We start from the raw sequence: 16,562 nt of genomic DNA on the forward strand, positions 1-16,562 counted from the left end.
GACCAAATACAGAAAAGTAACTATATTATAAACTTTTCTTCATGAATATATGTAACGATACATAAACACCCTGTATATATGTGATAATATTCTTGTAAAAAAAAAAAAAAAAAAAAAAAAAAAAAAAAAAAAAAAAAAAAGAAGAAGATAATTTTCGAATTACAAAACGATTTTTAGGTTATGGTTCTTAATTATTTCAAAAGGGAAGAGCTTTAATAGGACAATTCCTATTAATAGGGACAACCCCTTCCGCTTCTTCCAAAAATATGACTTTTATTTCACACTCATATTTTGGCAATGAGTCCTCAACGACTCAGGATACCTCACGCTTAATCCAAATATTACGCCAATATCGCTTTTAATTTATAATGTTTATTACACTTATTTGAAATCATGATGATTAGATTAATACACACCAGACATAATACGAATAGTGTGTACGAGGATAAAAGTTGTGATAATTTTCGTTGTCAATTTTCAAATTGACATTTTTTATTTCATTGACATTTCAAATGAATATTTTGAAATTTAAATTTTTATTGTCAAATTATGACAATTATCGTTGTTTTCAATTAAACTGAAAATAATAAAACAAAGTATAGTTAATTTCCTGTTGCTCTAAAAAGAAATGGAAGTAAGATATTCCCGGAGCACTAAAGAAATTGGTGCAATATCGTCACTTTCAAACCTAAAGGTCGTATCTGACATTTTCACGATTCTGAGATAATTTCCAAACCTATTTGCTAAGTTGCCTGTAATGCAGAATCCACAGATCGGTGTAGATCAAGATGCCCTGCTGATCCTTACTTTCAGAACTGCTTGGAAAACAGTTTTTGGCAATTATCTTAAGGGCATGAAAAATGTCAATAATAACCTTTTGGCGTGCATTGCCCTGCTGATCCTTTCAGGACTGCATTGTGAACGGGTTTTGACAATTATTTTAGGGGCATGAAAAATGTCATATGCGACCAGGTATGCACTGCTCAGCTTATCCTTCCTTTCAGAACTGCTTAGCCAACAGTTTTCGGCAATTATCTTATTAGCATGAAAAATGTCATTTATGACAATTGGACACGACAGCGACAGTATATTGCCTAATCCGCAAACTATATTTGAGTTCGCGAAAGCACAAACAAATTTTGAGTTTTAGTTATACCGCGGAATATTTAACTTGAATGCAAGTTCAGTTAGTTTATTGTTGTTAAAAAAAAGGAAGTAAGATATTCAAGGAGCACTAAAGAAATTACTGCAATATTGTCGCTTTCAAACCGGAAGGTCGTATCTGACATTTTCACGATTCTGAGATAATTGCTAAAAGACATTTGCTAAATACTCTCTAAGGGGAGGATCAACAAACCTATGTATATCAAAATAATTAAAGTACGTTTCGGAGGATAAAATATCACATACAACCTTTATGCATGACAATGGTGATATATCGCCTAATTCATGAATTTGATTTGAGTTCGTGAATCCATAAAACAAATTTTAGGTTTCAGTTATGCAGCAAAATCTGTAATTTGAAATGGCAAAACTGGACGTGGTTCGCTTTATTACTGAAGCCAGGGTTGCCAGCTATGGCATTAGTGCATCATTTGTTGTACCTTTTTATGGGCTTTTGTAGGTATTTATGCAGATTTTTTTCTATGATACAGAATGTACATTACTATTGGACATTGACGATAAATTTAACTTCCATTTAGTATAAGGCACATTTTTTGACGAATTTGGTTTATTGTGTGTACTATAGTACAAAAAACTTGCCTGGGTGGCAACACGGACCTCTATTCACATAAAAAGAATAACCTAGTTTTTCATCAATCAGAATCCCCGTTTTCTATCTGATTGACCTTTGTAGCTGGTTTTGTTCATCATTTTACGTCTCCGATTGATAAGGACGTCTTTCTCTTGACCCTGGCCTTTCGCTTTCCCTAGAAAGAAATACCATCTAAGTTCAAAACCAAAATTATCGAAGCTCTTCATTAGTCTGTCAAACAAACTTAGACAGCTATGTTCGTTCTTTAAGAGTTGGGCTTTGATATCAGAGAAATGATGATTGGACCTGTTGTATCAATTTGTCATTAAACAGCGACGAACACCACACTGCCTTTTCATCATAAACAACAAATAACAAGTAGAACAATAGGTAATTTTTTCCGTGAGACAGTGGAATTCGAAACGGCCCTCGACTATGTCCGAGGGTCGTCCTCGGCATAATACAAATGAAAATATAAAATAAAAACTTACATTAAAATACGAACAGTAAAACTAGAAAAATAGAACAACCCTAGCATTCTTACATCAACCAAGTTCAACCAGGGACTCATATTGGTAAGTAATCAAGTACATTTTACTTTCGGGGACGTGAAATCAATTTTCCAATTCTCAATTTCCTAATAAAACTTTGCACAATCTTTAAGCTATATATTCGTGCATTTCTAATAAATGAGTTGGGTTACTAAGCAAAAACACATCGTTTGACAACACTGGCAAAATAGTTCTGAAAACCGCCACTGGATTGCACGTTGTTGTAGTTGTGTTTTTTTTTTTTTTTTTTTTTTTTTTTTTTTTTTATTATTATTATTATTATTATTATTGAGACATAGGTACTTTCATATATAATCTTTTCCAGTAGTTTTTAAATATTAAATATCATTGTAGCATGAGCCGAAACTTGGGGCCCTCGACCTTTAAAAATGTATAGTGCCTATCCGACACCAAAAACATTTATAAGTTATTAAATAATTAATTAATTTATAAAAGCTTATAATAAATATAAGTGAGTTGCAAAACGAAATGAATGGAGAGTGTAGGTTTGATGAGAGATGGCTGGTGAATGTAATGAATGTTTGGCAAGCGGTAACAATTTTGGACGATTTCTCAGGCTGGCAATCGAACACAGAAGTAGATTTTTCTGATTTGAGTTTTTCTTTATTTATGTAATGTCAAATATTTCGAAGTAAATTTTCTTTTTGGTTTTGTATTGCCATGGCACGTTCCTAGGGGTTTTAACAAAATAGAAGTTGTTATTATTATTACTCATTATTATAGACGTCTCGCATCACGAACGTGGAAGTAATTCCTCACACTCATACATCACACGACCTACACTCTCATCCATACTTCCACATAGACGGCACAAGACCATATGGTTCTCGTAGTGTTACAGAGTAATCTCATCTCGACAGCTAAATGTTTTCTTTCGTATTCGGTTTTGAGAATCCATGTTTGCATCCATACATGACTATGGGGATGACTAGACTATGGAGTAGGTGCATTTTGTGGGTTTTATAGAGGTTGGACATGGTTGCACCCATATGAGGTTGACTAGGCTACGGAGTAGGTGCATTTTGTGGGTTTTATAGAGGTTGGCCATGGTTGCACCCATATGAGGATGACTAGCCTACGGAGTAGGTGCAATTTGTGGGTTTTATAGAGGTTGGCCGTGGTTGCACCCATATGAGGATGACTAGGCTACGGAGTAGGTGGAGTTTGTGTGTTTTATAGAGGTTGGCCATGTTTGCACCCATACATGACTATGAGGATGACTAGGCTACTGAAAAGGTGCAGTTTTGGGTTTTATAGAAGTTGACCATGGTTGCACCCATATATGACTATAGGGATGACTAGGCTACGGAGTGGGTGCAGTTTGTTGTTTTTATAGTGGTTGGTTAGCCTTCGGAAGCTATTGTTGGCAATTTCAAGTAGCTGTTTGACACCAGAGCTATGGTAATTATCAGAAGAGAGTAGGCTATCCAGATACAAGAAGTGGTTCCCTGTTTCAACTGGTCCCCAAACTATGGAGATATTTGTTTATCTGTTCTGTATCACCTGTATCATCTGTTTCTGATTGTTTTGTTTTTTATTTTGTTTGTGTCAGATGAATTAGGGTATTGTGCTTTTTTTGCTCCATCTGTTTTCCCACTGATGGGTATTAAATACATTCATTCATTCAATAGGGGTTGAGGGGTTGATTTGCTAAAATTGAGAAATCTTTGTTTGAAAAAAAAAGAGGATTAAAAATTAGATCAAATTAATTTACAAAGAAGAATGTTGACCATCAACGATAATATAAAAATCTGAAATGCTCTGTTTAAATGAGAGAGAAAAGAAAATAATACTTAGCAACATAGGAATAGCCTAAAAAATAAAATGACAAAAGACATTTACAGAAAAGACATAATAAAAAGCTTAAATAATGCCAATTTTAGTTTGATATATTTTTCTCTCCTTTTTTTACTTTGACACCAGTTATTAGTGCTGACGGATTGTTTTTATTTACTTTGACATCAGTTATTGGTGTTGATGGATTGGTGTTTTTTTTTATTTTGACACCAGTTATTGTTGTTGACGGATTGTTTTTTTTTTATTTTTACATCAGTTATTGGTTTTGAAGGATTAGTGTTATTTCACTTTGACACCAGTTATTGGTGTTGACGGATTGGTGTTTCTTTACTTAGACACCAGTTATTGGTGTTGACGGATTGGTATTTTTTTCTTTGATATCAGTTATTGGTGTTGAAGGATTGGTGTTTCTTTACTTAGACACCAGTTATTGGTGTTGACGGATTGGTGTTTCTTTTTACTTTGACATCAGTTATTGGTTTTGAAGGACTGGTGTTTTTTTTACTTTGACACCAGTTATTGGTGTTGACGGATTGGTGTGTTTTTACTTTGACACTAGTTATTAATGCTGACGGATTGTTTTTATTTACTTTGACATCAGTTTTTGGTTTTGACGGATTGGTGTTTATTTACTTTGTCACCAGTTGTTGGTGTTGATGGATTGGTGTTTTTTTTTATTTTGACACCAGTTATTGTTGTTGACGGATTCTTTTTTTTTACTTTGACATCAGTTATTTGTTTTAAAAAATTAGTGTTTTTTCACTTTGGCACCAGTTATTGGTGTTGACGGATTGGTGTTTCTTTACTTAGACACCAGTTATTGGTGTTGACGGATTGGTATTTTTTTACTTTGACATCAGTTATTGGTGTTGACGGATTGGTATTTTTTTACTTTGGCATCAGTTATTGGTTTTGAAGGATTAGTGTTTTTTCACTTTGACACCAGTTATTGGTGCTGAAGGAATGGTGTGTTTTTACTTTGACACCAGTTATTATTGCTGACGGATTGTTTTTATTTACTTTGGCATCAGTTTTTGGTTTTGACGGATTGGTGTTTATTTACTTTGTCACCAGTTATTGGTGTTGATGGAATGGTGTTTTTTTTTATTTTGACACCAGTTATTGTTGTTGACGGATTTTTTTTTTTTTACTTTGACATTAGTTATTTGTTTTGAAGGATTAGTGTTTTTTCACTTTGACACCAGTTATTGGTGTTGACGGATTGGTGTTTCTTTACTTAAACACCAGTTATTGGTGTTGACGGATTGGTATTTTTTTACTTTGACATCAGTTATTAGTTTTGACGATTGGTATTTTTTACTTTGACACCAGTTATTGGTGTTGAAGGATTCGTGTTTTTTTTTACTTTGACAGCAGTTATTGGTGTCAAAGTAAAAATTGGTTGGAGGCGGATGGAGATCGTCCGGAATGAGGCAGACTATCTCTGCTGACCACATGCCTCTGGATATGGGGTTTCCCCTAACTAAACACTCCATGTTAATGGGCAGCCTCAACCTGATGAGGTGGGTGGAGCCCACCCCAGGGAATCTCAGTATGTAGGCAAGTCCTAGCTCTAATTAGATCCCAGACCTAGGGTCGGTTGGTCCTGCAACTCTTCACTCGAAAATTTTACCGCAACGAAAAACGATGATACTGCCTCGGATGACCTACCCCCTTTTACCTTTCACGACCCCAGCATGTCCCTGGACCAATTTCAGACCATCGAATGAATCTTATTGACTGAGATGAAAGACGACTCATCACCGGGAAAGCACTCATACTCAACTTTCCTGGAGCTAAATCAATGCTTGCCTATGAGCAAAAACGCTTCAATGTAGCTGTGGTTGGTCCGCCTTGTCGGAAGAGAGTCCGAGGATATTGGTGAAGGATATCACCTGATCTGGTCTGGTGACCCAAACAGCAAGAAAAATTGTGTAGGCCTGGCGCTGAACGCCAGAGCTAAGAGATGCGGTTTCTCTTCTAAATAAATTACAGGTTTAATACTGATGGCCCAGCCTCAGTTTAAAAATGGATAGTGCACAATTATTGTATGCTATGCTCCCACGAATCTGAGTCCTGCGGAATTAAATAGTCAGTTATACATAGAGTTGTCAGAGACCCTGTCCAGAATTCCACCCCACGGCATCATCACTCTACTGGGAGACCTTAATGCGACGGTAAATGACAGGGAGGGCGTGTGGAGAAGTGTTCTTGGCCCTGTGACTCCGGATCCACCGAATGACAACGGACAAAGATTCCTCCAGCTCTGCAATATGCATAATCTGGTCATATCAAACACGCTCTTTGAGAGACGAGATATACAAAAATACAGTTGGTATAGTAACGACGGCGAGACAAAGAAGATGCTCGATTATGTTATGATCTTGGGTCGCTGGCGCTCGTCAATAACAAATTGACGGACTTATAGGTCGGCCGAGCTTGGAAACACAGACCATAGGATGGTAGTCGCCACACTGAGGCTACGCCTGAGAGCACAACGATAAGAAAGACGGCCTCCCATGCTCGATCTGAGTAGTCTGGCTGCATCCGAGAAGCAACAGAAGTATGCTCTCGATATCTCTAACCGGTTTAGCTGCCTCCAAGTTCTGGACGACCCTGAAGTAGCATGGAAGTCTTTCAAAGATAATATACTCGATTCTGCTGGCAGTACCATTGGCTGCAGCAGACACAAGAATAAACCCTGGATATCCCAGGAGACTCTGTCTGTGATCGAGCTGTGCCGGAAGGCCAGCTTAGCAAAGAATATACCATAGTACAGACGACTCAATTGCCTGCGCAATAGCCTACAGCACAGTGATAGGAAGACCTTTGGTGACAATAAAGCCAGCGATCTTGAAGATGCTTCAAGGAAAGGAGACACCTGCTCCCTGTACAAACACCTCCGCAAGCTGACGGAAGGGAAGATTTCCACCGTGAGCCGTGTTTCGTCTGCTGACGTTAGCATGCTGGATAACGACGCAGGCCAACTCTCCGCCTGGAGCAGTCACTTCTCATCGCTTTTGAACGCCGAGGCAGTTGCTCATCCCGACCCAGATCTGATTCAAGCAGCCATGGCCACACCCGAGGCTACTTCCGACCTTGTATCGCAACCGTTTACAACCTCTGAGATCTAAAATGCTGTAAAACGGTTAAATAATAATCGAGCCCCCGGGGTCTGTGGTATTTCTTCAGAATTCCTCAAGTACGGGGTGCGGCGATGATTCTGTGGCTCCAGCTAATCTTCTCAGCTGTATGGACGACAGAATGCATACCGAATGACTGGCGTGCTGGCATCATATTGCCGCTCTGGAAACGTAAGGGCAGCCGTCAAATCTGCTCCAACTGTCGTGGGATCACGCTTTTCTCCGTTCCTGGTAAACTCTTCGCCATGTCACTCCTGGAAAGGTGTTCCATTTTTTTGCGTAGAAAGATAAGAGTCCAGCAAGCCGGATTCATGCCCGGCAGGTCGATGACAGAGCATATTTTCACTATGCGCCAGTTGATCGAAAAGACGCGAGAGTTCCACCGAAAAGCGTACATCGCATTCTTGGACTTTAAGGCTGCCTTCGATTCTGTTGATCGCCATTCACTTTGGCTGATACTAGGAACTACGGGTCTACCCAAAAAATATTGCTCACTTTTTGAAAAGCTGTATGAGGATACGGAAAGCTGCGTGCAAGTCAATGGAAGACACAGTCCCATATTCTCGGCGAAGACTTGCGTCCGGCAAGGTTGCGCCGCCGCTCCGAAGCGTTTCAACTGCGTCATAGACCATATTATGACCAGCACGACAAATCGCCTTCAGTTCGAAGACCGGCTACTCTCTGATGCTGACTTCACCGACGACAGCGCTAGTTGCGAGCACCTTCAAAAGGTCACCAAAGCTCTCCAGGTGCTCTCAAAAGAAGCCTCGAAAGTTGGACTGAAGATCAACTGGAATAAAACCAAAGTTATGCTCCTTGAGCCCCCCCCCCACGTCCCGTTCTACTGTAAAGGAAGTCAACATAGGAAGCAACCGAGTAGATGTGGTTGAAGACTTCACGCACCCGGGATCTATTCTGTCGAAGGATGGCTTGATCACTGATCACAAAAGAGCTTACATCTCGAATAGCCAAAGCGTCAGCACTTGTTGGGAGGCTTAGCAGCACTTGGCGAAAGCCAAACATAAGCCGCTTTACCAAAATGTGCATTTACAATGCGTCAGTCAGCACCGTGCACCTGTATGGAGCGGAGACTTGGCCAGCTGCAAAATCTATCCTCAGCGCCGTCAATGCCGCACAGACAAAACATCTCCGAAGAATCGAGGGACTTTACTGGACTGACTTCGTTAGCAACCAGACCCTCCTGTTACGTACCGCTCAAACCCCTTTCTCGACGCAGCTCGCCCCGCGTACTGTTCGGTGGTACGACCACTTCCTTCGTATGTCATGCGACGCCCAAGCACGGATTGCATTTGACTTCGACCCCACCATACACGGATGGAAGCGACCCAGAGGACGCCCCCCCCCCCACTAGATGGAAAGACAAAGCCGATGAATTCTTCACCCAAGCCCACATCCCAGTGGAACAAGCTACGAGCCCGGCAAGCGATAGGTCAACCTGGAGGCGCCTGGTCTCATCGTTCTCTACGCCGAACCCCCGGCAGGAGTCTTAAGTAAGTAAGTAGTTATTGGTGTTGACGGATTGTTTTCTGTTTTTTTACTTTGAAATCAGTTATTGGTCTTGACAGATTTGTGTTTTTTTTTACTTTGACACCAGTTATTGGTGTTGACGGATTGGTGTTTTTCTACTTAGACACCAGTTATTGGTGTTGACGGATTGATGTGTTTTTACTTTGACACCAGTTATTGGTCTTGACGGATTGTTTTTTTTTGTTTTTTTTTTCAATTTTACATCAGTTATTGGTTTTGACGGATTGGTGTTTTTTTACTTTGATACCAGTTATTGGTGTTGACGGATTGGTGTTTCTTTACTTAGACACCAGTTATTGGTGTTGACGGATTGGTGTTTCTTTTTACTTTGACATCAGTTATTGGTTTTGAAGGACTGGTGTTTTTTTTACTTTGACACCAGTTATTGGTGTTGACGGTTTGGTTTTTTTTTTTTACTTTGACACCAGTTATTGGTGTTGACGGTCTTTTTTTTTTTACTTTGACACCAGTTATTAGTGTTAACGGATTGGGTTTTTTTACTTTGCTACCAGTTTTTTCTGTTGACGGATTGGTGTTTTTTTGTTTTTTTTTTCTTTGACACCAGTTATTGGTCGTGACGGATAATTTTTTATCCATGATGTTTTTTTTATTATTATTATGATTACTGAACAGTAACGAGCAGATTGGTTGTATTCGTATGAATGTACGGAGAGTAGATTTCTTATTTATTTTCAGTTTAAGTTTTTATTATGAATAACAGAATGGTGGACATATTTTTCCCAGTCAGCAGGCGAATATGCCCTATATCTCAGAGGGCTAATAAGCTTTCTATACTCTATATATGTTGAGATATCTACCAAAATTTAACTGTTATTTATAAATGAAATGAAAAAAGATTGAACTCACCAACTACATCCCGTTCTCGAGGAGGTCCAGCTCCGCCTCCTGCTCCTCGGCCCCTTCCTCTTCCTCTCATTTGACTCTGTCGCCTCTCTTCCATTCTTTGGCGAACCACTTCAGGGTTCTCTACAAAGGCCTCAGTTCGGAAACTAGGACCAGCTGCCTGCTCTTCCTCATTTTCATCAATATCGTCTTCTGCGCCTATTTGCCGTCTTGGTTGCAGTACTCGAGGAGTGACAAAAGATCTAAAAATGTATGACATTTTGTTCTGATGTGGGCCTTAGATACAACTCATAAGTTAGGGTACCTTGCCGATCAGCCACTGCCATACTTCAAACTCTTTGTACCAAGGACAGTGAACTTCGAAACCTTGATTGTGTAAATTGGTTAAGTGGAAACTTGATCAGCGATAAACATCTTAAAAAATTAGGAAAAGCCGGGAATTTGATTTTTAAAGGAAAAAAAACTCCATATGCAATTACGCAATTTTTGGTAGTGGCGTGCACCAAATTTACAGGAAAGAAACAAGGTGAAAAGTCAGGGGAAATAAACAAAAACATGTAAAATAAGCAAAAATTCAGCGAAAAATGGCAACAAACAGCTTAAGTTTGAAAATAGCTTTCATTTGAAAGCGTAATTTCCATTAGGCCTATTCTTTTACTCACCTTTGTGCTAAGATCTTACATCTTTTGACGAAGAACGCTTAAAAGTGAAATCTTAGCACGAAGATCTTACAGCTTATGGCGTTCTTTTGCAAACGTCTTTCATCATTCTGCTTTGGTCAGTGATCTAAGAACAATGATGAGCATATCATCAAAGTTCTCTCATCATCGTTCTGTGTGGCAGAAAGATGGTGTTCTTCACACTTTTCGGTCACAACATTGAGCCGTAAGATCTTAGAACAAAGATGAACAAAAGAACGGAAATCCTTGCAAAAAGATATGAGGTCTTAGATGTAACATCTTAGAGCAAAAGAACGGCCTTATCGGCATATTAACTGATTGTTGATTTTTGAAATTTTACGGGCGAAAAGCGTTGTCAAATTTCACTAAGTTTTGCTTATTTATTTTCACGTATCAACGTGGCAGCACTAACGAAAATATGATACTGCCTTAAATTCTTCATAATTTTTAAATAACCAAAAAAAAATCGGTTATCAGATATGAATATATGTAGGACTACAAGGAGCGAAATGTTTTTATTTTAATGCCCTTGGGACATTAAGTAAGAGGAAGCAGGAAAGAAAGAGGAAGCAAGAGGTAAACTAAAGGAAAGTAAAGTAAAGAATAAAAGAGTGAAGTAAGAGATTGAAATATATGATAAATTAATAAACAATATTATTATATTATTCTATATACAGATAGGAATTATTCTAAGACAGTGAAGAATTTTTATAGTTAAAAGAGGTATAGTTAAACCAAGTTCACTTCCTTAAAGTGATGATTCTAGGAATATTTATTTTTTTTTAAATAGTTTTAATAGTCACGTATTTATTGGAAAGGCCAGTGTGGCCTTCGTCGTTATTTACGGTCCCAAGGGAAAGTTTACCTGTTATAAGCGCTTCCTTGAATCTCAGGATCAGGAGCATTAGGTTCCAATTTTCCAATTGTGTAGGAATCATAAGTATCATCGTATTCATCATCATACTAAAATAGATTTGAAGCTGTTAGAATCTCGCCGCATGTAAACTGTATATGAAATATAAGAATTCTCAATGAGGATATATACAAAATGAGACTAATAAATCATAAGTACTATCATATTCATCACATTAAATTACATGAAAAAAATCATAGAACCTTATTTTTAGTTAAAAACCTGTTCAAAATAAGATACACGAATCATACAAGAGATATAGGCATGAGCTATAGAAATTTAAAATGAACAAATACATATAGGAATTAAAAGTACCATCACATTCATCATCATAATAAAACAAATTACAAAATACAGAACCTTACTGCATATTGATGCCCACTCCAGATGAAAGTACCATCTTTAATAGTACCATCTAGTGCATATACTGAATCAGTTGATCCAAATCCGTTCACAATAAAGGCTTAGCTAGTATTCAGACAAGGATCAAGCCCGAACCGTATTGAACTGACTTGAACTCAGTTAGGTTGTTTTAATTCTCAGTTGTTTTGAGTCCAGTTAGCTTAAGTTAGCATTCTAAGAACATGCTTTGTTTTGGAAAACACTGCCATCTTCAATGCTATAGAAAGAAATCACAGCATTGTCACGCAAAAAAAAAATCAAGCCATTATTTATGTACTGGCAGCTATATTTTCAAATACAAGGAACTGGCAATAGTGTACTTTTAAGAACAAGATGCCAATCAGAGGCAACGCTATAGGGTTGCCTATAGTAAAGGCCATACGGCTCCAATGTTTTATTATTATTTTTTTTTTCCAGAGGCACTTCAAATGGAAGAGGTCGTCGTAGAAGCTTCAAAGGGGGCTCATTCGATTGGAAATCGAGAGTTCTAGTGCTCTTTTTAATAGTCGAAAATGATTGGGGGGCAACTAGCCCCCCCCCCCCAACGCCAATCATTCCCCCAAACACATCCAATCAAAATTTTGAGATGGCCATTTTGTTCAGCGTAGTTGATTTCCAGATAGAAAATATATTTTTGAGGAGGATACTCCCCCAAAACCCTCAGGGCAAGGGTTTTAAGTTATACCCTGGGGGCATATAAGGTTTTTATAGAAAGTGTTGTCGTATAAACTTAAAAAAAGGCTCATTCCATTGGAAATTAAAGGGCTAGTGCCCTTTTTAATAGTTGAAAGTGATTGGAGTGTAAGTAGCCCCCCGCCCCCCCCCCCACGCCCATCATTTCCCCAAACACATCCAATCAAAATTTTCAGATAGCCATTTTGTTCAGCATAGTTGATTTCCATATAGAAACTGTATTTTTGGGGAGGACACTCCCCCAAACCCCACAGGAAGAGGGGTTTATGTTATGCCCTGGGGGGCAGATAATGTTCTTATAGAAGATGTTGTCATAAAAATAACAGAACAGACTCAATCAATCGGAAATGAAAGGGCTGGTTCCCTGTTTCATAGTCAAAAGTGATTGGATGGCAAATAGCCCCCCCCCCCCCCAAGCCCATCATTTCCCAAAACACATCCAATCAAAATTTTGAGATAGCCATTTTGTTCAGCGTAGATGATATCCAGACAGAAAATATATTTTTGAGGAGGACACTCCCCCACAACCCTCAGGGTAAGGGTTTTAAGTTATGCCCTGGGGGCATATAAGGTTTTTATAGAAGGCGTTGTAATAAAAGCTTCAAAACAGGCTCATTCGATTGGAAATTAAAGGGCTAGCTCCGTTTTTAATAGTCGAAAATGATTGGAGGGCAACTAGCCCCCCCCCCACGCCCATCATTCCCCCAAACACATCCAATCAAAATTTTGAGATAACCATTTTGTTCAGCGTAGTTGATTTCCAGATAGAAAATATTTTTTTGAGGAGGACACTCCCCCAAAACCCTCAGGGCAAGGGTTTTAAAATATGCCCTGGGGGCATATAAGGTTTTTATAGAAGGCGTTGTCGTAGAAACTTCAAAACAGGCTCATGCGATTGGAAATTAAAGGGATAGTGCCCTTTTTAATAGTCGAAAGTGATTGGAGTGCAACTAGCACCCCCCCCCCCTCCTGACGCCCATCATTTCCCCAAACACATCCAATCAAAATTTTGAAATAGCTATTTTGTTCAGCATAGTTGATTTCCAGATAGAAAATATGCTTATGAGGACGACACTCCCCCACAACCTTCAGGGCAAGGGTTTTAAGATATGACCTGGGGGCATATAAGGTTTTTATAGAAGGCGTTGTCGTAGAAACTTCAAAAAAGGCTCATTCGATTGGAAATTCAAAGGGCAAGTGCCCTTTTTAATATTCGAAAGGGACTGGAGGGCACCTAGCCACCTCCCCCCCCCACGCCCATCATTTCCCCAAACACATCCAATCAAAATTTTGGAGATAGCTATTTTGTTCAGCATAGTAAATTTCCAGATAGAAAATATGTTTTTGAGGACGACACTCCCCCACAACCTTAAGGGCAAGGGTTTTAAGATATGACCTGGGGGCATATAAGGTTTTTATAGAAGGCGTTTTCGTAGAAACTTCAAAAAAGGCTCATTACGATTGGAAATTCAAAGGGATAGTGCCCTTTTAATAGTCAAAAGAAATTGGAGGGCAACTAAGCCCCCCCCCCCACGCCCATTATTCCCCCAAATGCATCCAATCAAAATTTTGAGATAACCATTTTGTTCAGGGTAGTTGATTTCCAGATAGAAAATATACTTTTGAGGAGGATACTCCCCCACAACCTTCAGGGCAAGGGTTTTAAGCTATGCCCTGGGGGCATATAAGGTTTTATAGAAGGAGTTGCCGTAGAAACTTCAAAACAGGCTCATTCGATTGGAAATTAAAGAGCTAGTGCCCTTTTTAATAGTCGAAAGTAATTGGAGTGTAACTAGCCCCTCTCCCCCCTCCCCACGCCCATCATTTCCCCAAACACATCCAATCAAAATTTTCAGATAGCCATTTTGTTCAGCGTAGTTGATTTCCAGATCGTAAATATATTTTTTAGGAGGACACTCTCCCACAAACCTCAGGGCAAGGGTTTTAAGTTATGCCCTGGGGGCATATAAGGTTTTTATAGAAGGCGTTGTCGTAGAAACTTCAAAACAGGCTCATTCGTTTGGAAATTAAAGGGCTAGTGCCCTTTTAATAGTCGAAAATGATTGGAGGGCAAATAGCCCCCCCCCCCCCCACGCCCATCATTCCCCAAACAAATCCAATCAAAATTTTGAGATAGCCATTTTGTTCAACGTAGTTGATTTCCAGATAGAATATATATTTTTGAGGAGGATACTCCCCCACAACCCTCAGGGCAAGAGTTTTAAGTTATGCCCTGGGGGCATATAAGGTTTTTATAGAAAGCGTTGTCGTAGAAACTTCAAAACATGCTCATTCGATTGGAAATTAAAGGTCTAGTGCCCTTTTTAATAGTCGAAAAGGATTGGAGTGTAACTAGCCCCCCCCCCCACGCCGATCATTCCCCCACACACATTCAATCAAAATTTTGAGACAGCCATTTTGTTCAGCATAGTTGATTTCTAGATGGAATATATGTTTTTGAGGAGGATACTCCCCCACAGCCCTCAGGGCAAAGGTTTTAACTTATGCCCTGGGGGCATATAAGGTTTTTATAGAAGGCGTTGTCGTAGAAACTTAAAAATAGGCTCATTCGATTGGAAATTAAAGGGCTAGTTCCTTTTTTAATAGTCGAAAGTGATTGGAGTGCAACTCGCCCCCCCCCCTCCTGACGCCCATCATTTCCCCAAACACATCCCATCAAAATTATGAGATAGCTATTTTGTTCAGCATAGTTGATTTCAAGGTAGAAAATATGTTTTTGAGGAGGACACTCCCCCACAACCTTCAGGGCAAGGGTTTTAAGATATGACGTGGGGGCATATAAGGTTTTTATAGAAAGCATTGTCGTAGAAACTTCAAAAAAGGCTCATTCAATTGCAAATTCAAAGTGATAATGCCCCTTTTAATAGTCGAAAGTGATTGGAGGGCAACTAGCCCCCCCCCCCACGCCCATTATTCCCCAAACACATCCAATCAAAATTTTGAGATAGCCATTTCGTTCAGCATAGTTGATTTTCAGATAGAAAATATATTTTTGAGGAGGACAATCCTCCACAACCCTCCGGGCAAGGGTTTTAAGTTATGCCCTGGGGGCATATAAGTTTTTATAGAAGGCAGTGTCGTAGAAACTCCAAAATAGGCTCATTCGATTTGAACTTCAAAGGGTTGTGCTCATTTTAATATCCGAGAATGATTTGAGGGTAACTAACCCCGTCTCACGCCCGAATTTTCTCCAACACACTTCAAATGATAGTTTTGTGATATCTATATTATTAAGCGTAGTTTTAATTCCTGGAAATCCATTCTTTGGTGATGACAAATCTCCCACAGCCCTCAGGGCAAGAGTTGTAATTTAAGGATTCTCCAAATCCTTCCATTATTTCTTATGGAAGGGATGCTTGTATAAACTTTGGAGAGGTCTCATTTGACTGAAAATTGAAAGTTATTGTTCACTTTTTAAGAGTCAAAAGAGATTGGAGGGTGACTAGCCCCCCCCCCTCCACGCCCTAAATGCATCAGATAAAAATTTTGGGATAGAAATTTTGGTAAAATAGTTCAACGTTCTGATAACAAAAAACTCCGGTGTCGACACAGCCCACCAGGGCCCAGGGGTAGGAATTGTAAGTTATGCCCTGGGGCATAACTTATTAAAGGGGCTTTATAACTTATAGGAAGGGGTTTTGTATGGGAAGAACACATAGGAAATCTATTATAATTACCCAATTATAAGGTTAAAATACATACTCTGAGATAGATGTAAAATTGCTTTGGCACACAAAATCCTAATGAGGTCAATTCTAAACAGTCGTGATCTCTTTGTGTCAGCAAGTGTAATGGTCTAAACCCCCTTATTGGAGCTATTTTTTTAATCCATTCATTGTTGTCAATCGCTGTCCAGAAGTTATGCAAGCTGTCTATTGTTCATATATAAGGTTTTTATCAAAGAGGTAATTGTATAGACTTTGAAAAAAGCCTCATTTGATTTAAACTGAAAGTTCTAGATACGTTTTTTAAAGTAAAGAATAATCGGACAGTAAGCACCCCCCCCCCATGCCATAAAAACTTGTAACTTGTTGCAATCAAAAACGAACAAAAATTAATTAAAAAACACTTTCCAAAAAATAAGTTTTTCAAAGAAAAGTGTAATGGTCTAAACCCCCTTATTGGAGCTATTTTTTTAATCCATTCATTGTTGTCAATCGCTGTCCAGAAGTT

General features: G+C 38.9%; 1 protein-coding gene across 1 annotated transcript in view; it reads right to left on the bottom strand.

Moving 5' to 3' along the window:
- Nucleotides 1-203: 203 nt before the first annotated feature.
- Nucleotides 204-16,562, bottom strand: part of LOC148939824 (activating signal cointegrator 1 complex subunit 2) — a 44,625-nt gene continuing 28,266 nt past the window's right edge. Inside the window, exons 6-8 of the mRNA XM_089105850.1 lie at nt 11,226-11,323; nt 9,684-9,922; nt 204-1,931 (exon numbers count right to left, since the gene is read on the bottom strand). Of these exons, the coding sequence (XP_088961976.1) occupies nt 1,822-1,931; nt 9,684-9,922; nt 11,226-11,323 (447 nt within the window). The 3' untranslated portion in view covers nt 204-1,821. The remainder of the gene's footprint in view (nt 1,932-9,683; nt 9,923-11,225; nt 11,324-16,562) is intronic.

This window comes from Artemia sp. Qi Xiang Cuo, chromosome 20 (genome assembly GCF_049724085.1).
Source record: "Artemia sp. Qi Xiang Cuo chromosome 20, ASM4972408v1, whole genome shotgun sequence".
Classification (NCBI taxonomy): Eukaryota; Metazoa; Arthropoda; class Branchiopoda; order Anostraca; family Artemiidae; genus Artemia; species Artemia sp. Qi Xiang Cuo.